The sequence below is a fragment of the Saimiri boliviensis genome, chromosome 14 (assembly GCF_048565385.1).
Source record: "Saimiri boliviensis isolate mSaiBol1 chromosome 14, mSaiBol1.pri, whole genome shotgun sequence".
Taxonomy (NCBI): Eukaryota; Metazoa; Chordata; class Mammalia; order Primates; family Cebidae; genus Saimiri; species Saimiri boliviensis.
Window position 1 is genome coordinate 35,728,631 of NC_133462.1, and position 22,779 is coordinate 35,751,409.

At 49.9% G+C, this 22,779-nt stretch overlaps 1 protein-coding gene across 3 annotated transcripts; it reads left to right on the forward strand.

The window, feature by feature from the left end:
• On the forward strand, positions 1-22,492 carry RAB3D (RAB3D, member RAS oncogene family). Of its 3 annotated transcripts, none has more exons than XM_039465867.2 (5): positions 1-352; positions 5,462-5,915; positions 8,569-8,687; positions 8,783-8,907; positions 18,972-22,492. In XM_039465867.2, the coding sequence occupies exons 2-5, from the start codon at positions 5,688-5,690 to the stop codon at positions 19,157-19,159; spliced, it is 660 nt and encodes a 219-aa protein (XP_039321801.1). In that variant the 5' UTR covers positions 1-352; positions 5,462-5,687; the 3' UTR covers positions 19,160-22,492. The 3 variants fall into 3 exon arrangements, with proteins under 3 accessions (XP_039321801.1, XP_039321800.1, XP_003941831.1); XM_039465866.2 differs by lacking the exon at positions 1-352 and adding an exon at positions 2,755-2,955; XM_003941782.2 differs by lacking the exon at positions 1-352 and adding an exon at positions 2,755-2,955 and having other exon boundaries at positions 5,627-5,915.
• The last annotated feature ends 287 nt before the right edge of the window (positions 22,493-22,779 follow it).

The window sequence follows — 22,779 nt, forward strand, 5'->3', positions numbered from 1 at the left end:
GTTCCGTTGCTGATGAGGAACTGTGATCCCCTGCTGAGGGAGAGGCGGTCTGATTTTGGGTATTCTCAGCCTTTTTAGGCTGGTTTCTTCCCTTCATTATAGATTTATCCATCTGTGGTCTTTATAATTACCGTCTTTGTAATTGGGTTTCTGAGTGGACGTCCAACTTGTTGATTCGCAGCACTGGAATCTGAGCAACCCACTGTGCCAGCCAAAACAGCGGCGTTAAGACCGATGGTGCTTTTCTGACTCTGCACCAAGAACCGCCACTGCGAGACGCCGGCAAAACCACCTCGCTGGTCACAAGAGTCGCGCTGACGACCTGTGGGGCTCCTCCACTGGGAATCTGCTGGTACGTGAGCAGCAAGAATTCATGTGAAAATGTGGCGTCCTCTCGTTCTCTGCGCTTTCACTGGCAGCTACAATCCCAAGCTGCTAGTAATCAGCCATCTTGGATCTCTCTCCAAGTGTCAGGCATTGCAGCTGTAAGCCTCTCCTATAATGATGCCCATTTATTGAGCACCTGCTGTATACCAGACATGTTAACGAGTGATATATCATGTATTATTTGTTTTCTTTTTTTTTTTTTTTTTTTTTTTTTTTTTTTTTTTTTTTTGAGATGAAGTTTCACTCTTGTTGCCCAGGCTGGAGTGCAATGATGCAATCTCAGCTCACCGCAACCTCCGCCTCCTGAGTTCAAGTGATTCTTCTGCCTCAGCCTCCCAAGTATCTGGGATTACAGGCATGTGCCACCATGCGCAGCTAGTTTTGTATTTTAGTAGAGACGGGGTTTCTCTATGTTGGTCAGGTTGGTCTTGAACTCCTGACCTCAGGTGATCCACCCACCTCAGCCTCCCAAAGTGCTGGGATTACAGGCATAAGCCACCGCACCCGGCATTTTGTCTTGTTTTTGACGCAGGGTCTCGCTCTGTCACCCAGTCAGGGGTGCAGTGGCATGATAGCTCACTGCAGCCTCCAGCTTCTGGGCTCAAGCAATCCTCCCACCTCAACCTCCCAAGTAGCTGGCACATGCCACCAGCCCCTGATGGTTCTGATCCTAGAGTACAATCATATTTCCCACCCCAATGACATTGGGGGTGGCCATGTGACTTGCTTTGACCAATTAAATGTGAGCAGAGGTGGCATGTACCCCTTCCAAGGAGAAGTACTGCAAAACAGTGCATAAGTTGCTGCATTTTCTCTTCACGAACCACCATCATGGGAAGCAAACCTTAGCTGTTGGGCCCATGGAGTCTTGGGGGTGCTTGTTACTAAGCATAATCCAGTGCCTCCTAACTAACCCACTTCATCCCCATTCATCCACGTGGCAGCTCTTGGGGCAGCTACTTTTGTTACCGTAAGGCAGTGGGGATTCAGAGGTTCAGCAAATCGAGTGAGGTGAAGTTGCTGGAATTCCAACAGCAGCAAAGCCTGAGTATTTCACAGAGAGATCCAACCCACTTTATTTTTTCTCTATTTAGAGATAAGGTCTTGCCTTGTCGCCCAGGCTGGAGAGCAGTAACACAATCATAGCCTACTGAAGCCTCTCTCTCCCAGGCTCAAGCAATCCTCTTGCCTCAGCCTCCAGACTAGCTATGACAACATGTGTGTGTCACCATGGCCAGCTAGTTAAAAAAATTTTTTCATAGATTCGGGATCTCTTTATATTGCCTAGGCTGGCCTTGAACCCTTGAGCTTAAGCAATCCTCCTGCCTCAGCCTCCCAAAGGTTGGGATCACAGGCATCAGACACTATGCCCAGCCTCATTTACTTTTTATTTATTAATTTTTTTTGAGACAGGATCGTGCTCTGTCGTCCAGGCTGGAGTGCAGTGGCACGATCTCAGCTCACTTTAACCTCCACCTCCTGGGCTCAAGCAATTCCCCTGCTTCAGCCTACTAAGTAGCTGGGATTACAGGCACGCACCACCATGCCTGGCTAATTTTGTATTTTTCATTTTGTAGAGTTGGTGTTTTTCTATGTTGGCCAGGGTGGTCTTGAACTCCTGAACTCAAGTGGTCCACCAGCCTCAGCCTCCCAAAGCACTGGGATTGCAGGCATAAACTACTGAGCCCGGCTCTCATTTATTTTTATTTATTTATTTGAAACAGGGTCTTGCTCTGTTGCCAAGGCTGGCGTGCTGTGGCGCAATTGCGGCTCACTGCAGCCTCAATCTCTTCAGCTCAAACAATCCTCCCATCTCAGCCTCCCAAGTAGCTGGGGTTACAGTCACACACCACCACACCTGGCTAATTTTTGTTATTTTTAGTAGAGATGAGGTCTCCTTATGATGCCTAGGCTAGTCTCAAACTCCTGGCCTCAAGTGATTCTCCTGCCTCATCCTCCCAAACTGCTGGTATTACAGGCCACTGCGCCTGCCCTAGCCTACTTTAGGGCCGGCATTGCACTTGACAAACACCAACTCAGATCATAATCCTCCCACAACTCTGTGAGGTTGGGTACTCTTGCTATGAGGTATTTGACGGACCGGGAAACTAACGCCCTTCAAAGAGGTCAAATAACGCCTCCAAAGTCACAAGATTACAAAGTGGTCGAACTGGGACTCGAACTAGGTTCCAGACTCCAGGCTTTTAACAGCCGTGGGCATAGAAGGAGGGAAAAATGAGATGTTGCTTGGCTAGGGCGGGCTCTAGACGCTCGCGGCAGCTTCCAGCCCCGCCCACCCGCTTTCAGCAAGCCCCGCCCATGGCTCGGCCCCGCGCGGTCCTCCCCCACCCCCCGCCCCGGGAACGGCCCCTCCTCTGCCTCCTGGGCGGAGCCCGCGCGGGATCCGGGTGGCTGCAGGCTGCGGGCTTCGGCGTCTGCAGGGCTGGGGTCTCGGCCAAGGCCAGGCCGCAGCGAGTTCACCGGCTGATCTCCTGCGGGCGGCGCCCCATACGCGAGGCGACCCCTGGGAAGGAGCGCAGCCCGCCCCGCCCCTCTGCATTCGAGCAGGTCTGTGGGGTACAGGGGTTTGGGGGAAAGGGTGGGGGGCCTGGAGAACAAAGGCGGGGCTGCGGGGAACACCTCTGTCCTCGCCCCCACCCAGCTGGCACTTGGGAAGCGCTGATGGGACGCGGGCGGGGCAGAGAGCCCAGCTGGGGACAGGCGTTGGGACCATATGGTGATGAGGGAAGGTCCCGAGCCACCTGCGCTGGCTGAGGCGCCCCAAATCTAATGAAGGGGAGAGAGAAGCGAGCTCCCCGGCACTAGGCTTGAGGGAGGGTCGGCGGAAGGTTAGAATGAGGCGGGGCCGACTGACACAGGGGAGCTGACGCTGGGGGAGGTGGGGGCCCCAGGCTTGAGGCCCTGCCCTGCGTGGGAAAAGGTTTCCTGCCTCTTCCCTTCCTCAAACTCGTTCTCCTGGAACACAGGGTGGGGCTGATTAGGTCCTCGTTTAAAGTAGAAAAAAGCCCCAAAGGCGGTTGAGAAATAGCTTTGCCAGGGTTTTCTCAGCCTCTGTCCAGCCCCTCTATGGGGTTCCTGCAGCGGCCATAGACAACTGGGGAAACTGATGCCTGGGAGAGGTTATGAGGGTTGTGGGAGCACCCTGGACCGGGATGAAGCAGCATGTTGGAGTGTGGGCAGATTCAAGCAGCCCAGGCCTGGGAGGGATTGCCTGGAAAGACCAGCGGTGGGCAGCGGTGTTCGTGGTGGTGGGGTTGTGTTAATGAGAGGGCTGGGATGGTTTCCCTGGATATAGGACTCTCATTCCTGCCTCCGTGGACTGGGGCTGGAGTGAGTCAGCCTTGAGCAGAAGGAGACAGGCCCAGCCCCTTTGACAAATAGAAAATGGAGTACCTATTGAGGGGGTAGAACTGGCCTTTAAACCTGGGCTGTGTGCATAGAAAACCCCTTCCCCCTAGCACTCAGAGAAGGGGTTATATTTGGCATGAGTTGGGGGAGGGCAGGCGCCCCAGTGGCTGACACCAGCCAAAGTCAACACCTAAGCTTTAATCGGGGGCTCTATCCAGCTAATCCAGTTGGCAGGTCCTCCCCCCACCCCACCCCACCCCAGCTTACACCTGGGCCACACCAGCTGCACACGCTGGGCGAAGTCCACACCTGCACCTTCTCCAGAGTGTAGTTCTGCAGCGGCCAGAGCCCCTTACCCTCGGCCCTGAACTTGAACCCTTTGCCAGGCCTCTGGGTCTCCAGACAGGAAGGGTCTCACCCTCCAGCCCAATAAAGACTCGGTTATGCCATAGAGTGTGAAGATTAAACAGCAGTCTCATTTTTGGTGCCCCAGCTGTATACCACGCACTGTCTAATGACTGTTACGCGTGTTAATATCTTCCCACTGAAACAAACATGACCGCCTGAGGGTGGACTTTTGCATGTCACAGCTGCATCTCCATGGAGAACAGGACCTGGCACAGAGTAAGCATTTGTTGAATGAATAAAGAAACGCATTTTAGATCAGGTATGGTGGCTTGTGCCTGTAATCCCAGCACACTGGAAGGCTGAGGCCCAAGGATTGCTTGAGCAGAGGAGTTTGAAACCAGCATGGGCAACATAGTGAGACCCCATCTCTACAAAAAAAAATTTTTTTTTTTTGAGACGGAGTTTCGCTCTTGTTACCCAGGCTGGAGTGCAATGGCGCCATCTTGGCTCACTGAAACCTCCGCCTCCTGGGTTCAGGCAATTCTCCTGCCTCAGCCTGCTGAGTAGCTGGGATGACAGGCACGCGCCACCATGCCCAGCTAATTTTTTGTATTTTTAGTAGAGACGGGGTTTCACCATGTTGACCAGGATGGTCTCGATCTCTTGACCTCGTGATCCACCTGCCTCGGCCTCCCAAAGTGCTGGGATTACAGGCGTGAGCCACCGCGCCCGGCCTACAAAAAATATTTTTTAAGCTGAATGTGGTGGCTCACACCTGTAATCCCAGCACTTTGGGAGGCTGGGGTGGGCAGATCACAAGATCAGGAATTCGAGACCAGCCTGACCAACATGGTGAAGCCCGTCTCTACTAAAAATACAAACATTAGCTAGGAGTGGTGGCAGGCACCTGCAATCCCAGCTACTCAGGAGTCCGAGGCAGGAGAATTGCTTGAACCTAGGAGGTGGAGGCTGCCGTGAGCCAAGATTGTGCCACTGCACTCCAGTCTGGTGACAGAGCAAGACTCCGTCTCAAAACAAAACTAATATATATATATACACGTATATAGATATACACATACACACACACACACACACACATATATATATATATATAAAACGGATCATAGGAAACAATATATATATATTTTTTAATAAGCCTGATGTGGTGGCAAGCCTCTATTCCCAGCTAATTGGGAGGCTGAGACAGGACTATTGCTTGAGCCCAGGAGGTCAAGGCTACAGTGAGCTATGATAATGCCAGTGCCCTTCAGCCTCAGGCAACAGAGCGAGACTTTGTCTCTAAAAAAAAAAAGAAGAAAGAAACTCATTTTAGGCTCACAACCAACTACTCTTTCAGGAAGGGACTGTGACAAACATCCCATTTTGCAGAAGAGGAAACTGCGGTCCAGAGGGAGCAAGGGAGGCATCCAGCATCACGTGGCTTCCAAGTGACTGAGCTGAGATTTGAATCCAGCCCTGGTGCATCCACGGGAGCTATTATTGGTGTCTGATTCCCCTGCAGGACACCCGTCTCACCTCTCTGAGTATTTCAGGCCTCCCTGTCCTAGGAGGCTCGGGCCAAGATGGCATCAGCTGGAGACCCCCCAGCAGGCCCCCGAGATGCAGCAGATCAGAACTTTGACTATATGTTCAAACTGCTGCTGATCGGCAACAGCAGCGTGGGCAAGACGTCCTTCCTGTTCCGGTACGCGGACGACTCCTTCACGCCTGCCTTCGTCAGCACCGTGGGCATCGACTTCAAGGTCAAGACCGTCTACCGCCATGACAAGAGGATCAAGCTGCAGATCTGGGTAGGCAAGGAGGCTGGCTGTCGGTTGGGGGTGGGGTCCATCCAGGGAAGTTCATTGGAGGGTTCTTTTTTTTTTTTTTTCCTGAGGTGGAGTCTCTGTCACCCAGGCTGGACTGCAGTGGTAGGATCTTCGCTCACTACAACCTCCGTCTCCTGGGTTCAAGCAATCCACAGGAGCTATTATTGGTGTAGCCTCCAATACACCTCCTGCCTCAGCCTCCCGAGTAGCTGGGATAATAGACATGAGCCACCACACCCAGCTAATTTTTGTATTTTTAGTAGAAATGAGGTTTCACTATGTTGACCAGGCTGGTCTCGAACTCCTGACCTCAGGTGATCCACCCACCTCGGCCTCCCAAAGTACTGGGATTACAGGCATGAGCCCCTGCACCTGGCCTCACTGGAGAGTTCTTCCGGCTGTGGTGAGGGTTCTCAAGTGAGGAGATGTAGCCCCGAGTTGGGATGTGCACTTGGGACAGGTGTGAAGAATGAGGGGGAATTATCTACTAGGCAAATTTATCAGGATGAGAGGACATGCTCTGCCCTGGTCGAGGGGACTCTGAGGGAGACAGTATTATTCCTGGGTCTGACTTGGGAGACGATACTAACCTAAAACATGTTTGAGGCCGGGCACGGTGGCTCATGCCTGTAATCCCAGCACTTTGGGAGGCCAAGGTGGGCGGATCACAAGGTCAAGAGGTTGAGACCAGCCTGGCCAACGTGGTGAAACCTCCATCTCTGCTAAAAATACAAAAATTAGTTGGGCATAGTGGCACATGGCCGTAGTCCCAGCTACTCAGGAGGCTGAGACAGGAGAATCATTTGAACCCAGGAGGCGGAGGTTGTAGTGAGCTGAGATTGCACCACTGCACTCCAGCCTATCGACAGAGCAAGACTCTGTCTTAAAAAAAAATGTTCGAATTACTGGTTATGCTATGCACGGTGGCTCATGCCTGTAATCCCAGCACTTTGGGAGGCCAAGGTGGGCGGATCACAAGGTCAAGAGGTTGAGACCAGCCTGGCCAACGTGGTGAAACCTCCATCTCTGCTAAAAATACAAAAATTAGTTGGGCATGGTGGCACATGGCCGTAGTCCCAGCTACTCAGGAGGCTGAGACAGGAGAATCATTTGAACCCAGGAGGCGGAGGTTGTAGTGAGCTGAGATTGCACCACTGCACTCCAGCCTATCGACAGAGCAAGACTCTATCTTAAAAAAAAATGTTCGAATTACTGGTTATGCTATGCATGGTGGCTCATGCCTGTAATCCCAACACTTGGGAGGCCAAGGTGGAGGATCACTTGAGCCCAGGAGTTCCAGACCAGCCTCATAGTGAGACATAGTGAGATCTCGTCTCTACGAAAAATGTAAAAATTAGCCTAGCATGGTAGCTCCTCCCTGTAGTACCAGCTGCTCAGGAGGCTGACGCGGGAGGATTGCTTGAGCCCAGGAGTTGAGGCTGCAGTGAGCTACGATTGCACCACTGCATTCCAGCCTGGGTGACAGAGCAAGACCCCATTTATTAAAATAAAAAAAAAAGAAAGGGCTGGGCACAGTGGCCCACACCTGTAATCCCAGCACTTTGGGAGGCTGAGGCAGGTGGATCACAAGGTCAGGAGTTTGAGACCAGCCTGGTCAACATGGCGAAACCCCGTCTCTACTAAAAATACAAAAATTAGCCAGGCATGGTGGCACGCACCTATAGTCCCGGCTTCTCATGAGGCTGAGGCAGGAGAATCGCTTGAACCTGGGAGGCAGAGGTTGTAGTGAGCAGAGATCATGCCACTGCGCTCCAGCCTGGGTGACAGAGTGAGACTCCATCTCAAAAAAAAAAAAAAAAAAGTTCCCAGGTGCTGGTGACCAATGGGAAGGAGTTCTGGATACCATCTTAGAGGGGACTCCTGGGATCCCCATTGAACCAGCCTGGTCTGCAGAGCTACACCCAGCCCCCTCTCCCAGCTGAGTCGCTGGTGACAATCATGGTAGCAAGAGTACCAAGGTGTCCTATCAAGATGGTACCATCGGGCCCAGTGGGTTCTTACTTGCAGTTGTTTAGTTGGGTTTTTTTGGACACGGAGTCTCACTCTGTCACCCAGGCCGGAGTGCAGTGGCATGATCTAGGCTGACTGCAACCTCCCGGGTTCAACCAATTCTGCCTCAGACTCCTGAGTAGCTGAGACTACAGGTGCCCACCACCACGCCTGGCTAATTTTTGTATTTTTTTTAGCGTAGACGGAACTTCACCATATTGGCCAGGCTGGTCTCAAATTCCAACCTTGTAATCCGCCTGCCACAGCCTCCCAAAGTGCTTGGATTACAGGCATGAGCCACCACACCTGGCTGAAGTTGGTTCTTAGAGATGAGGTCAAAGGGGCTTATAAGTCTGTGACCCCTGAGACTTGGAACCCCTCAAGGGCAAGTCTAAGTCTCTCCCTCATCAGACTGGGGAGGTCCCTTGAGAATGAATCCATGCCTCCCCCATCAGACTGGGGCTATGAGGGCAGGGTCTGTGTATTCTCCATCAGACTGGACGTTGTGCAAGCAGGTCTGTGTTTCCCCCATAAGACAGGGCTGTGAGCACAGGGCAGTGCCTCTCTCAGACAGGGGAGGGCAGGGAAACAGGTTCCCAGCCAACTGTCACTGCCATTTGTCCAGGACACCGCAGGCCAGGAGCGCTACCGTACCATCACCACAGCCTACTACCGGGGAGCCATGGGCTTCCTGCTCATGTATGATGTCGCCAACCAGGAATCCTTTGCCGCCGTGCAGGACTGGTGAGTGCTTGCTGACCACAGACCCCTGATCTTTGCCCTCTCCTCTGACCCCTAACCCCCCCCGGGCTCATGGCTCATGACTGGTAACTCTTCAGGGCCACGCAAATCAAGACCTACTCCTGGGACAACGCCCAGGTCATCCTGGTGGGGAACAAGTGTGACCTGGAGGACGAACGTGTTGTGCCTGCTGAGGATGGCCGGAGGCTCGCCGATGACCTTGGTTAGTGCCCAGCCTGGGCCACAGGCCCTGGGTCTCCCAGAACCAAACCCTCATCCTCATCCTCAGATTCAGGGTCCATCCCCGTCACTGACCCTTTGAGGATCTGCCCAGGAAAATACCCATGTGTATGCCACCTTTGCTGTTTAATTTCAGGGGATCCATGCACAGGAACACCCACTATCCCACTGCCTGTGCCTGGGGAACTTAGCAAAACCATTTCTGGAAACTGATCCTATAGATATCCTCACTCATGTGGGATGTAGTGTGTATAGTGTAGCAGCAGTGTTAGTAAAAGTGAAATCAGCTGGGTGCAGTGGCTCACACCTATAATCCCAGCACTTTGGGAGGCTGAGGCAGGTGGATCACCTGAGGCCAGGAGTTCGAGACCAGCCTGGCCAACATGGTGAAACCCCATCTCTACTAAAAATACAAATAAATAAATAAATAAATAAATAAGTTAGTAAAAGTGAAACCTATGATCCCTCCCCAGATGTCTCACAGTTGGGGAACCAAGTGGCCATGAAGTATATTCACATAGTGGAATACTATGAAGCTGTGGAAAAGGATGAGGATGTTCTTTATTTTTATTTTTTGTAGAGACAGGATCTTGCTATGTTGCCCAGCCTCCTGGCCTCAAACACCTGGCCTCAAGTGATCCTCCCTCCTTGGCCTCCCAAAGTGCTGGGATTGCAGGGGCGAGCCACCACACCTGGCTGAGGGAATGTTCTTCATGGTTTGTTGTTGTTGTTGTTGTTGTTGTTGTTGAGATGGAGTCTCACTCTTGAATATCTGGAATTACAGGTGCACACATCATGCCTCACTAATTTCTGTATTTTCAGTAGAAGTGGGGTTTCGCCATGTTGGCCAGGCTAGTCTCGAACTCCTGACAGGTGATCCACTCACCTTGGCCTCCAAAAGTTGGAATTACAGGCATGAGCCACCACATCCGGTCATTCTTTATGTTTTGATACGGTAATGTCACCGACTAAGCAGAAAAACAAAACAGCAAAATAGTGGATATGACTGCTTCCTTTAGTCCAGAGGTCAGCAAACCTTTTCCTCAAGGGCCAAATAGTAAATATTTTTGGCTATATGCTCTGTGTGGCAACTACTACTCAACTCTGCTTCAGAGCAGCCACAGACAATGCATAAATGAATGGGCGTGACTGTTTGCCAATAAAACTTTATTTTATTTTATTTATTTATTTTTTTAACCCCCACACCCACCAATAAAACTTTAATTGTGGCCAGGTGTGGTGGCTCACACCTGTATTCCCAACACTTTGGGAGGCTGAGGCAGGTGGATCACCTGACTTCAGGAGTCAAGACCAGCTTGGCCAACATGGCAAAACTCTGTCTCTACTAAAAATACAAAAAACTTAGCTGGGCATAGTGGCAGATGCCTGTAATCCCAGCTACTTGGGAGGCTGTGGCAAGAGAATCACTTGAACCTGGGAGGTGGAGGTTGTGGTGAGCCGAGATTGCGCCATTGTACTCTAGCCTGGGGAAGAAGAGCAAAACTCTGTCTCCAAAAAAAAAACAGGTCAGGCTCAGTGGCTCACGCCTGTAATCCTAGCACTTTGGGAGGCTGAAGTGGGTGGATCACAAGGTCAGGAGTTCAAGACCAGACTGGCCAACATGGTGAAACCCCGTCTCTACTAAAAATACAAAAATTAGCTGGGTGTGGTGGCGCGTGCCTTTGGTCCCAGCTACTTGGGAGGCTGAGGCAGGAAAATTGCTTGAACCTAGGAGGCGGAGGTTGCAGTGAGCCGAGATTGTGCCACTGCACTCCAACCTGGCGACAGAGCAAGACTCCTTCTCAAAAAAAAAAAAAAAAAAAACGAAGTTCAAATACATTCACAAGTAGAAAGGAACGTGTAATACACTTCCATAAAACCTGATTCAGCTTAATTAAATCTCAACATTTAATCAATCTGGAATCATCTATTCCTTCAAAATACTTTTCCTTTTTTCCTAGAGCATTGAGAAACAAACCCTGGACATCCAGCCCTTTGTCTATAATCAGTTCGCTGTGTAACTCCAGCTGGTTTGTTCTTGTTATTGTTGAAATAGTAGAGACAGAGCTTCACTCTTTCACCCAGCCTGGAGTACAGTGGTGTTATTCCACCACTTTGGGAGTCTGAGGAGGGAGGATTGCTTGAGCCAGGAGTTGGAGACCAGCCTGTGCAACATAGTGAGACTCCTAACTCCACAAAATAAGTTCAAGGCTCCCTGCAGCCTCAGACTTCTGGGTTCAAGCGATCCTGCTGCCTCCGCCTCCCAAGTAGCTGTGACTACTAGCATAAGCCAGCATACCAGCTAATTTTTAATTTTTTTGTAGAGACAAGGTCTCACTATGTTGCACTGGCTGGTCGTGAACTCCTGGGCTCAAGCAATTGGCCCACCTCAGCCTCCCAAAGTATTGGGATTATAGGCATGAGCCACTGCACCTGGTTGGTTTTTACTTTTTTTTTTTTTTGATACAGAGTCTAGCTCTGTCACCCAGGCTGGAATGCAATGACTGCATCTAGGCTCACTGCAACCTGTGCCTCCCAGGTTCAAGTGATTCTCCTGCCTCAGCCTCCTGAGTAGCTGAGATTATAGGCATCTGCCACCACGCCTGGCTAGTTTTCTGTATCTTTAGTAGAGATGGGTTTCAACATGTCGGCCAGGCTGATCTCAAACTCCTGACCTCAATGATCCACCCACCTGGGCCTCCCAAAGTGTTGGGATTACAGGTATGAGCCACCACACCTGGCCCAGTTTTTACATTGTTAAGTGGTTGAAAAAAATATGTATCTTATGATATGTGAAACTTATATGAAATTCAAATTTGTATCTATAAATGAAGTTTTTCTGAGACACAGCCATACCATTTACTTTTTTAATTTATTGTTTATGTTTTTGAGACAAGGTCTCTCTCTGGTTTTCAGGCTGGGGTGCAGTGGTACAATCATAGCTCAATGCAGCCTCCAACTCCTGGGTTCAAGCAACCCTCCCACCTCAGCCTCCCCGGTAGTTGGGACTACCGGTATACTCCACACACTTGCCCAGTTAAAAAAAAAAAAACTGTCTGGCTACAGTGGCTCACACCTGTAATCCCAGCACTTTGGGAGGCCAAGGTTGGTGGATCACCTGAGTTCAGGAGTTGGAGACCAGCCTGGACAACATGGAAAAACCTCTCTCTACTAAAAATACAAAAATATTAGCCAGGCGTTTTGGTGGTCACCTGTAATCCCAGCTACTCAGAAGGCTGAGGCAAGAGAATTGCTTAAACCCGGGAGTCGGAGGTTGCAGTGAGCCGAGATTTCATCATACACTCTAACCTGGGCAACAGAGCAGAACATCATCCAAAAAAAAAAAAAAAAATTGGCCAGGCATGGTGGCTCATGCCTATAATTCTAGCACTTTGGGAGGCTGAGGCAGGTGGATCATTTCAGAAGATCAACATCACCCTGGACAACATGGTGAAACCTGCCTCAACTAAAAATACAAAAAAAATTAGCCAGGAGTGGTGGGGAATGCCTGTAATCCCAGCTAGTCAGGAGGCTGAGGCAGGAGAATGGTTTGAGCCCTGGAGGCAGAGGTTGCGGTGAGCTGAGATCGTGACATTGCACTACAGCCTGGGCAACAGAGTAAGATTCCATCTCAAAAAAAAAAATGTTTTTAATAGATAGGTCTTGCCATGTTCCTGGGCTGATCTTGAACTCTTGGTTTTAAGCAATCCTCCCACCTTGGCCTCCCAAAGTGCTAGGATCACAGGAGTGAGCTCACACCTATTCCCAGCCAATGCCTATTTATTGATGCATTGTCTGTGGTTGCTTTTGTGCTTCAAGTGCAGAACTGAGTAATTGAGACAGAGACCATATGACCCAGAAAGCCTAAAATATTTATGATCTGGCCCTTGACAGAGGAGGTTTGCTGACCTCTAAGCTATAACCATCCCTTTCCCCATTTATTCTTGCCATTGCTTTGTTGGAGAAACTGGGTCTTTGTTGTATGGGACAGGGCTCTGGAGCCCCAGGTAGCCTGGAAGTAGTGAAGTGGGTTATGCCTGCCACGGGCTGGAATACTTGTAGATGTTTCCCATACCTACTTGCCGATCATATCTGGGATCTTGGGGTAAGGTGCGATTCTCACTTTCTGTTGTTATGTTTAAAACATAATAGTACAGTCTGGGTGTGGTGGCTCACACCTGTAATCCCAGCACTTTGGGAGGCTGAGGTGGGCAGATCACTTGACGTCAGGAGTTTGAGACCAGTCTGGCCAACATAATAAAACCCTGTCTCTACCAAAAATATAAAGATTAGCTGGGTGTGGTGGCACATGCCTGTAATCCCAGCTACTTGGAAAGCTGAGGTATGAGAATCATTTGAACCCGGGAGACAGAGGTTGCAGTGAGCTTAGATTGTGCCACTGCACTCCAGCCTGGGTGATGGAGTGAGCCTGTATCACATATCACATACACACAAAAAGAAGATTGGAGTACAAAGCAGGAGACAGAATTGATTCCATTTTTTTTTTTTTTTTTTTTTTTTGAGATACAGTTTTGGTCTTGTCACCCAGGCTGGAGTGCTGTGGTGCAATCTCGGCTCACTGCAACCTCTACCTCCCAGGGTCAAGCAATTTTGTTCAGCCAGGAATAGCTGGGATTACAGGCATAGGCCACCATGCCTGGCTAATTTTTTATTTTTAGTAGAGATGGGGTTTCACCATGTTGGTCAGGCTGGTCTCAAACTTGCAATCTCAGGTGATCCGCCTGCCTTGGCTTCCTAAAGTGCTAGGATTATAGGCATGAGCCACCACGCTTGACCTGATCCCAATTTTGTAGGAAAAAAAAGCCAGACAGACATACATGTGCACACACACATCCCCTACAAACCTAACCCCACCAGCGACATATTTATATAGAAAAAGACTAAAGGCTGGGCATGGTGGCTCTTCCCTGTAATCCAGGCACTTTGGGAGGTCAAGGCAGAAGGATCACTTGAGTCTAGGAGTTAGAGACCAGCGTGGGCAACATGGTGAAACCTCGCCCCTATAAAAAAATACCGAAAGTTGGCTGTGTGTGGTAGCACACCCCTGTAGTCCCAGCTACTTGGGAGACTGAGGTGGGAGGATCACTTGAGCCTAAGAATTGAGGCTGCAGTGAGTTATGATGATGCCACTGCACTCCAGCCTGGGCAACAGAGGGAGGCTCAGTCTCAAAAAAAAAAAAAAAAGGTGAGAAAAACAAAAAAGCTTGGTAGCTCATGTCTGTAATCCCAGCACTTTGGGAGGCTGAGGCCAGTGGATCATAAGGGCAAGAGATTGAGATCATCCAAAAATTAGCTGAGCGTGGTGGCACATGGTCCCAGCTTCTCAGAAGATCGAGGTAGGAGAATCGCTTGAATCCAGGATCCAGGGGTGAAAGCTGCAGTGAGCTGAGATCAAACCACTGCACTCTAGCCTGGCGACAAAGTGAGACTCCATCTCAGAAAAAAAAAAAAAAAAAAAAAAAAAAAAAGGATAAAGACTAGAAAGCTAAATAGCAAAACACCAATAGTAATTGTTTCCACGTGATAAGACTACAAATGACTTTTATCTCGATCTCTGTACTTTTCTTTGTTTTCTTTTTTTCTTTTCTTTTTTTTTTTTTTTAAAGATGGGGTTTCACCATGTTGGTCAGGCTGGTCTTGAACTCCCGACTTCAGGTGATCCGCCCGCCTTGACCTCCAAAGTGCTTGGATTACAGGTGTGAGCCACCACTCCTGGCCTTCTTTGTATTTTTCTTTTCTTTTCTTTTCTTTTCTTTTTTCTGAGACAGGATCTCACTCTGTTGCCCAGGCTGGAGTGCAATGACGTGACCTTGGCTCTCTGCAGCCTCGACTTCCCTGGCTCAGGTCATCCTCCCACCTCAGCCTCCCAAGTAGGTGGGACTACAGGCACATGCCACCACACCTGGCTAATTTTTCCTTCTTTCTTTTTTTAGACAGAGTCTCGCTCTGTCACCAGACTGGAGTGCAGTGGTGCAATCTCAGTTCGCTATAACCTCTGCCTCTTGGGTTCAAGTGATTGTTCTGCCTTAGCCTCCCAAGTAGCTGAGATTACAGGCACACACCACCATGCCCAGCTAATTTTTGTATTTTTAGTAGAGATGGGGTTTCATCATATTGGCCAGGCTGGTCTTGAACTCCTGACCTTGTGATTAGCCCACCTTGGCCTCCCAAAGTGCTAGAATTACAGATGTGACCCACCGCACCTGACACTTTTTTTTTTTTTTTTTTTTTTGAGACAGAGTCTCCTTCTGTCACCCAGGCTGGAGTCCCGTGGCGCAGTCTCGGCTCACTGTAACCTCTGTCTCCCAGGTTCAAGTGAGCCTCCTGCTTCAGCCTCTGAAGTAGCTGGGATCACAGGCGTGCACCACCATGCCCAGCTAATTTTTATATTTTTAGGAGAGATGAGGTTTCACTGTGTTAGCCAGGTTGGTCTTGAACTCCAGACCTCATGCGATCTGCTTGCCTTGGCCTCCCAAGGGATTACAGGCACGAGCCACTATGCCTAACTTAATTTTTATATTTTCTTTACAGACTGGGTCTTGCTATGTTGCCAGGCTAGTCTCGAACTCCTGAGCTCAGGTGATCCACCTGCCTCAGTCTCCCAAAGTACTGGGATTACAGGCTGTCTCAGTACTTCTCTGTAGTTTCTAGCTTCTCCAGTAAATTTCTCTAGTGAATAATATTTTTTTAAAAAAATTCTCTTTTTCTTTTTAAAATTTTTATTTATTTTAGATACAGAGTCTCTCTCCGTATTGTTACCCAGGCTGGTCTTGAACTCCTGGCTTCAAGTGATTCTCCTGCCTTGGCCTCCCGAGTAATTGGGAATACAGGCGCACATCATCGCACCTGATAAATATCAGAAAAATAAACACAGTGGCTCACACCTGGCACTTTGGGAGGCTGAGGTAGGCGGATCATGTGAGGTCAGGAGTTCAATACCAGCCTGGCAAAAATGGTAAAACCCCGTCTCTACTGAAAATACAAAAATTAGCCTGGTATGGTGGTGTGTGCCCGCAGTCCCAGCTACTTGGGAGGCTGAAGCAGGAGAATCACTTGAACCCAGTAGGCAGAGGTTGCAGTGAGCCGAGATTGCACCGGCACACTCCAGCCTGGGCAACAAGAGTGAAAGCTGGTCTCAAAAAAAAGAAAAATAAAGAACACCGATTGTATGAGACAAGGCCACATGTGGATAGGGAAATTCTGCCCAGGAAGTCAGTAGGGTGGCTTTGATATCTTTAGGCTCACAGTAGGAAATCTAAGTTCATGCCCTGCCTCTGCTGTTCATCCATTTACCCATTCATTTATTCAATAATGCAGCAGACAGTTTCTTTTTCTTTTCTTTTTTTTTTTTTTTTTTTTTTTTTTTGAGACGGAGTCTCGCTCTGTTGCCCAGGCTGGAGTGCAATGATGTAATCTTGGTTCACTGCAACCTCTGCCTCCCGGGTTCAAGCAATTCTCCTGCCTCAGCTTCTGTAGTAGCTGGGATTACAGGTGCACACCACCATGCCTGGATAATTTTTGTATTTTTAGTAGAAATGGGGTTTCACCATGTTGGCCAGGCTGGTCTTGAACTCCTGTCCTCGTGATCCACCCGCCTTGGCCTCCCAAAGTTCTGGGATTACAGGCATAAGCCACCGTGCCTGGCCTCAGCAGACAGTTTCTAAGCAACCTTTCCGTGTCAGGCACTGGGGTGCCGCCATGGACGGAAATCCTGCCTGCCTGGAGCTGGCTTTCTAGTAGCGGAGACAGATCATAAACAGATAATTAAACACCTAGTTCATTATGATTCCATTTTTATAGTGCAGCATGATGCACAGGGAAGACAGGCCCACTTAACCTGGGTCACATGTAATGTGGCAGGTGTTTGAATTTCTGGCTTACCTTGGTGATGTGGCAGGTGGGGCTGCATGGAGATTCAGGGACAGCTCGTCTCAGGCAGACTCTTAGGCAACCTTAAAGAGGATGCAGGGGCTGGGCCTGGGGGCTCATGCCTGCAATCCCTGCGCTTTGGGAGGCCAAGTCAGGCAGATTACAAAGTCAGGAGATTGAGATCATCCTGGCTAACACGTTGAAACCCCGTCTCTACTAAAAATAGAAAAACAACAACAACAATTAGCCAAGCATGGTGGCGCACACCTATAGTCCCAGCTACCTGGGAGGCTGAGGCAGGAAAATCGCTTGAACCTAGGAGGTGGAGGTTGCAGTGAGCTGAGATCACACCACTGCACTCAGCCTGGGCAACAGAGCAAAACTCCCTCTCAAAAAAAAAAAAAAAAAAAAAAAAAAAGGATGCAAGAAGCCTAGTGTGGTGGCTCAAGATCAGCCTGCACAACACGGTGAGTGAGACCCCCACCTCTGCAAAATAAAAATGTTAAAAATTAGCTGGGCATGGTGGTGGACACCTGTAGCCTCAGCTACTCAGAGGCCAAGGCTGGAGGGTCACTTGAGCCCAGGAGGTTGAGGCTGCAATAAGCTGTGTTCACACCACTACACTCCGGCCTGGGCAATAGAGACCATTTCTCTTTTTTTTTTTCTTTTTTGAGACAGAGTCTTGCTCTGTCTCCAGGCTGGAGTGCAGTGGCGCGATCTCGGCTCACTGTAATCTCTGCCTCCTGGGTTCAAGCCATTCTCCTGCCTCAGCCTCCCAAGTAGTTGGGACTACAGGCATGCACCACCACACCCAGCTAATTTTTGTATTTTTAGTAGAGACAGGGTTTCACCGTGTTGGCCAGGATGGTTTCCATCTCTTGACTTCATGATCCGCCTGCCTCATCATCCCAAAGTGCTGGGATTACTGGCGTGAGCCACCACCCCCGGCGAGAGACCAACCGTTGCTCTTTAAAAAAAGCAGTGAAAAATGTGACTTCATGGGTCTCCTGACCATACCTTTCTGTGTAGCAGAAATTGGGTGGAAACTGAGCTATAGCCACCTGTGGGAACTGCCATGGTCGCTGGGCAGCAGAACTCTTCATGTTCCCTCCTACCTAGATTGTTGCAGCCACTACCTTGTGACAAAGAGATTCTTAGGATTGTTTAGGCCATGGCTGCGGCCACAGGGCTTGGTTTTGTTTTGTTTTTGAGACAGGGTCTAAGCTGGGCATGGTGGCTCACGACTGTAATCCAAGCACTTTGGAGGCCAAGGTGGGCGGATCACCTGAGGTCGGGAGTTCAAGACCAGCCTGACCAACATGGTGAAACATCGTCTTAAAAAAAAAAAAAAAAAAAGAGACAGGGTCTTGCTTCACTGCTCAGGCTGGAGTACCATGGTACAGCCATGGCTCACTGCAGCCTTGACCTCCTGGGCTCAAGTGATTCTTCTGTCTCAACCTCACAAGTATCTGAGACTGCAGGTGAATGCCACCTCGCCCATCTAATTTTTTTTTTTTTTTTTTTTGAAACAGTCTCATTCTGTCACCCAGGCTGGAGTGTAGTGGCGTGATCTTAGCTCGCTGCAACCTCCACCTCCCAGATTCAAGCACTTCTCCTGCCTCAGCCTCCCAAGTAGCTGGGATCACAGACTTGTGCCACCATGCCCACCTAGTTTTTTGTATTTTTAGTAAAGACAGGGTTTCACCACGTTGGTCAGGCTAGTCTTAAATTACTAACCTCAAATGATCTGCCCTCTTCCGCCTCCTAAAGTGCTGGATTATAGGCATGAGCCACCACGCCTGGCTGCCCATCTAATTTTTTAAATAATTTATTGTAGAGACACAGCCTTGCTATGTTGCCCAGGCTGGTCTTGAACTCCTGGCCTCAAGTGATCCTCCCACCTTAGCTTCCCTTAATGATAGGATTACAGGCATAAGCCCCGGCACCTGGCTTGTCACAGATTTTTATCATTGGTAGGATCATTGTTCCCATTTTACAGAGGAGCAAACAGGCTTGGAGTGGCAAAGGCACTCAGCGAAGATCCTACAGCAGACTAAAGGGCAGAATGAGGCTTAGAACCCAGGTTTCTGTGATGCCACAGCTGAGACTCTGCACCTCGGGAGTCTCACAAGTGTCCCCACCTTAACTTTCATCCAGGTTTCGAATTCTTTGAGGCCAGCGCCAAGGAGAACGTCAATGTGAAGCAGGTCTTTGAGCGCCTGGTGGATGTCATCTGTGAGAAGATGAACGAGTCCCTGGAACCCAGCTCCAGCTCAGGCAGCAACGGGAAAGGGCCAGCCCTGGGGGATGCTCCGGCCCCCCAGCCCAGCAGCTGCAGCTGCTAGAGATGGCCCCAACCCTCCCCACCCCCCTCCTGCCTCGTCAGGGACTGTGATCGAGGCATGAGCCACAATGGTTATTCTCAAGCTCAGGGCAATCCCTTCCCTCCTGTCAGCTGCCCCCGACTCCTGCATGGCTCGCTCCTTCACTTCGTCACCGTGTCTGCCAGATTGCTCAGGCAGCCCCGGTGAGAGGCGGCAAACCGTGGGGACTCAGCCCGGCATGGCAGGCAGGGGCCCAGGGACATTGGCATGCTTGAGCTTGCTGCTTTTCAGGGTGCATTAAGAAGGGTGGCCGTGGGCGACACATCCCACCCCATCCGATGGAGGGGCATCCATGGTGCCTTCTGGCTTAGAACCATTTTCCAGGTCTGTTCTGGGTTGGGCAGACTGATATTCCCAAGCTGGTGGAGGATGATTCATCTTCTTCCTTGCACGGGGTGGGTTCTTGGAGTCCATTGAGGGAAGGCAGCGCCTCTTTCTCAGGTCCTGCAGGCTGGTCTCTGAGCCTGCCCCACAAACTTTCTGGACTCCACGGTGGGAGGGTGATTTTGACCCCTGCATACCCTCTACTGGGAAAAGCAGCATTAAAGCAGCCTTTCCCCATTGTAGAAGGGATAGGGAGACAGATCCCCTCAAACCCCCATCCCCAGCTTCAGGGACCCCAGAAGTGCCTTCCAGGCTTCCCCCAAGATCCACGTCACCCACGACCCTGCCACTGTGCTGCTGTGTTCACTGCATCGCTGATCCTGAATTGAATTCTGGAACTATGGACCACATTAGACGGGGCAGAGACTCACCCAACCCCTAGCACTCCAGCTCTGGGCTTTTTGCCAGAAGTTAATTAACCTCAGAGCCAGCAGCCTGGGCCTTCCTGCCCAGGCCCTGTTTGGCTGGTTGTGTTTTAAGCAACTTCTTGCCCAATCATTCATCCTGCTAGAAAAGGAAAGGCAGCAACACACTCAGCCGCAGCAGGCAGTTGTCGGCGACTTTCTGATACAAGCATCTGGGCTTCACCCGTGTGTGGGGGGGCCCTTTGAGACCCGATGACCATTTCCCAATCCTTGTCATCGGCAGGGCTGGGGGATGTGACCATTTCTGCTAATGGAGGAGTCACTTCTTTTTTTTGAGACGGTCTCCCTCGGCCGCCCAGGCTGGAGTGCAGTGGCGCAACCATACGTCACTGCAGCCTCAAACTAGAGGTCGCTTCTAGGGGACGCTGGGGGTTGGGTGGAAGGGCCAAGGAGGTAGGGTTAAGTAACCTGCTGTCACTGCTTGTACTCTCTAGACAGCCTGGGAATGACAGGCCCTTATGTGAATGGGAGCCACGGGCTGTGATCAGTGCCAGGGAGTCTATGAAGCTGCAGTCCTGGAGTCCCCACCTGCTGGGGCTTCTGCTCAGAGGTTATGTGTGCAGTGTGAAGATTTACATCTCGACCTCCAGTTCAGAGACACTTTCTGCCCATCAAATTCCAAACTCTGGTGGCACAGCACCTTTTCCCCCCCCCGCTCACAAACACTAACCAACACCCGTTAATAGGACCAGCACTGTGAGGATGGCTGAGCGGAGTTTTATGTTCCCACCTCCCCGACTTCGTTTCAGAGGCTGTGTCTCTTCTCCCAGCCCCTGCAGCCAAAATGACTTCCTGCAGCTTTCATGAGCTCAGCCTCTTCCCTGGGGTATGTGTAAGGGGGAAAGCCTGGTTCCAGTTTAGATTTATTTCTAGGGAGCCCCGGTTACTTCATACCAGAGGCGACCCTTAGAACTTTGGAGTGAGGGTATCTTGTTTTTCGTTTTTTGTTTTTTGAGACGGAGTTTCACTCTTGTTGCCCAGGCTGGAGTGCAGTGGCGCGATCTCAGCTCACTGCAACGTCCACCTCCAGAATTCAAGCGATTCTCCTGCCTCAGCCTCCTGAGTAGCTGGAATTACAGGCACGTGCCAGCACACCTAGCTAAATTTTGTATTTTTAGTAAAGAACGTGTTTCACCACATTGGCGAGGCTGGTTTCAGACTCCTGACTTCAAGTGGTCCACTTGCCTCGGCCTCCCAAAGTGCTGGGATTACAGCATGAGCCATCACGTCCAGCAGAGGGTATCTTTTTATACCAACAAATTAGATGACTGAGGTGAAATGGACAAATCCTATAAACACACAAAGTGAGGGTATCTGAGAATGTGGGTGGGAGACAAAAATTTTTGGTTGCTTTAACACTATAGTCAGACTAAAGCAGCTTCAAAAAGACTTCTTAAGATGCAATATGGACTGTTGAAGTTTTTTGTTCTTTTTTTTTGAGATGGAGTCTCGCTCTGCCGCCCAGGCAGAAGTGCTTCGGCGTGATCTTGGCTCACTGCATCCCCCACTTCCAGGGTTCAAGCAATTCTTCTGTCTCCATCTCCTGAGTATCTGGGACTACAGGCACCTACCGCTACGCCTGGCTCATTTTCGTATTTTTATTGGAGATAGGGTTTCACCCTGTTGGCCAGGCTGGTTTCGTTGGCCAATTGTCTCTAAACTGCTGTTAAAAAAAAAAAAAAAAAAGTGGATCAGATTGTCTCGAATAGGGCAGAGCTGACCTGTCATCTCCTGTGTGATGAGAAACAGTTTGGGCTGCATCTTGCTCCTGACCTGGCCTCAGCTTTCTGTTTACAGAAGATTTTTTCAAGAGTTCAACTTCAAGTAGCCACTGAGAGGCTGCCTCAGGATTCTCACAAAGACTAGGAATCATATGGGAACATTTGTTTCTTTTAAAAATAAGGCAGATGTTACACTGAATGACTTTGGGAGTGAGGTTTAATTGGAGATGGTCTCTAGGTGAAATTGATGTTTTTGCAGATTACCTCTGGGGAATGGAGGTTTGTTGAGTTTACAGACACTTTAAACCAAAGGCCATGGGAAAAATCCCTCTCCAGCTCCAGGGATTGAAGTCAGGACCATCCACCTACCAGTGCCTTCCTTCTTAACACTCACTTACAGCAGCTTGTGTTTCCATGGGCAGTTTTGGTGGGAAATTGCCATGACCACAGCGGTTTGGAGTTCTGTTTTTTTCCTTTTTTGGGGGGAGGACTGGGGGAAACTCCTCCCAAGATCACGTTCTAGCATCTTTCTCTCCTACTCCATTTAGAAAAAATCAAGTAAAAGGTAAAATGTGGTCTCGGTGTTAAAGCGATAGTTCCCCTACTGGCTTCTCCCTGACAGTTCTGAAATACACTACTGAGCGAGCTCTGGCTGCTCATTTCTATCCTGGATGTGGTTCTTCTGTGTAGCAATTCCTCGATGTCCAGTTTGGGAAGATGTGCTCTTTTCTCCACAAGCAAACATTAAATTTGTCATGCCCAAATGCAGTTGTGCTTTTATTTCCATTAGTGAAATGCATTTCTGGGACGGGGGGTTGATTTGCAACTAAGCAGATGTCAGTCAAGGGCTGTTCAAGACATAGCGGAAACTCACCGGGCCTGGAGCTGCCTCTCACTAGGTCCCATGCCCATCACGTTGACCTTGGAAAGCTCTGCTATATGGGAGGTAGGGAGGACACTGTTTCCCTCAACTAGGTCTAGTAAAAAGGTCAGTTCTCCCCCACAGCAGCAAGAGGGCACCTGTGAACACCTGAGGCAGAGGACATCTCTC

What these genes read in the sequence shown, in the direction of transcription:
- RAB3D (XM_039465867.2), top strand. Translation starts at nt 5,688, where the DNA reads ATGGCATCAGCTGGAGACCCCCCAGCAGGCCCCCGAGATGCAGCAGAT. An exon ending in TTTGCCGCCGTGCAGGACTG is followed by an intron (nt 8,688 to 8,782) that starts GTGAGTGCTTGC and finishes GTAACTCTTCAG; the next exon opens with GGCCACGCAAATCAAGACCT. An exon ending in GAGGCTCGCCGATGACCTTG is followed by an intron (nt 8,908 to 18,971) that starts GTTAGTGCCCAG and finishes ACTTTCATCCAG; the next exon opens with GTTTCGAATTCTTTGAGGCC.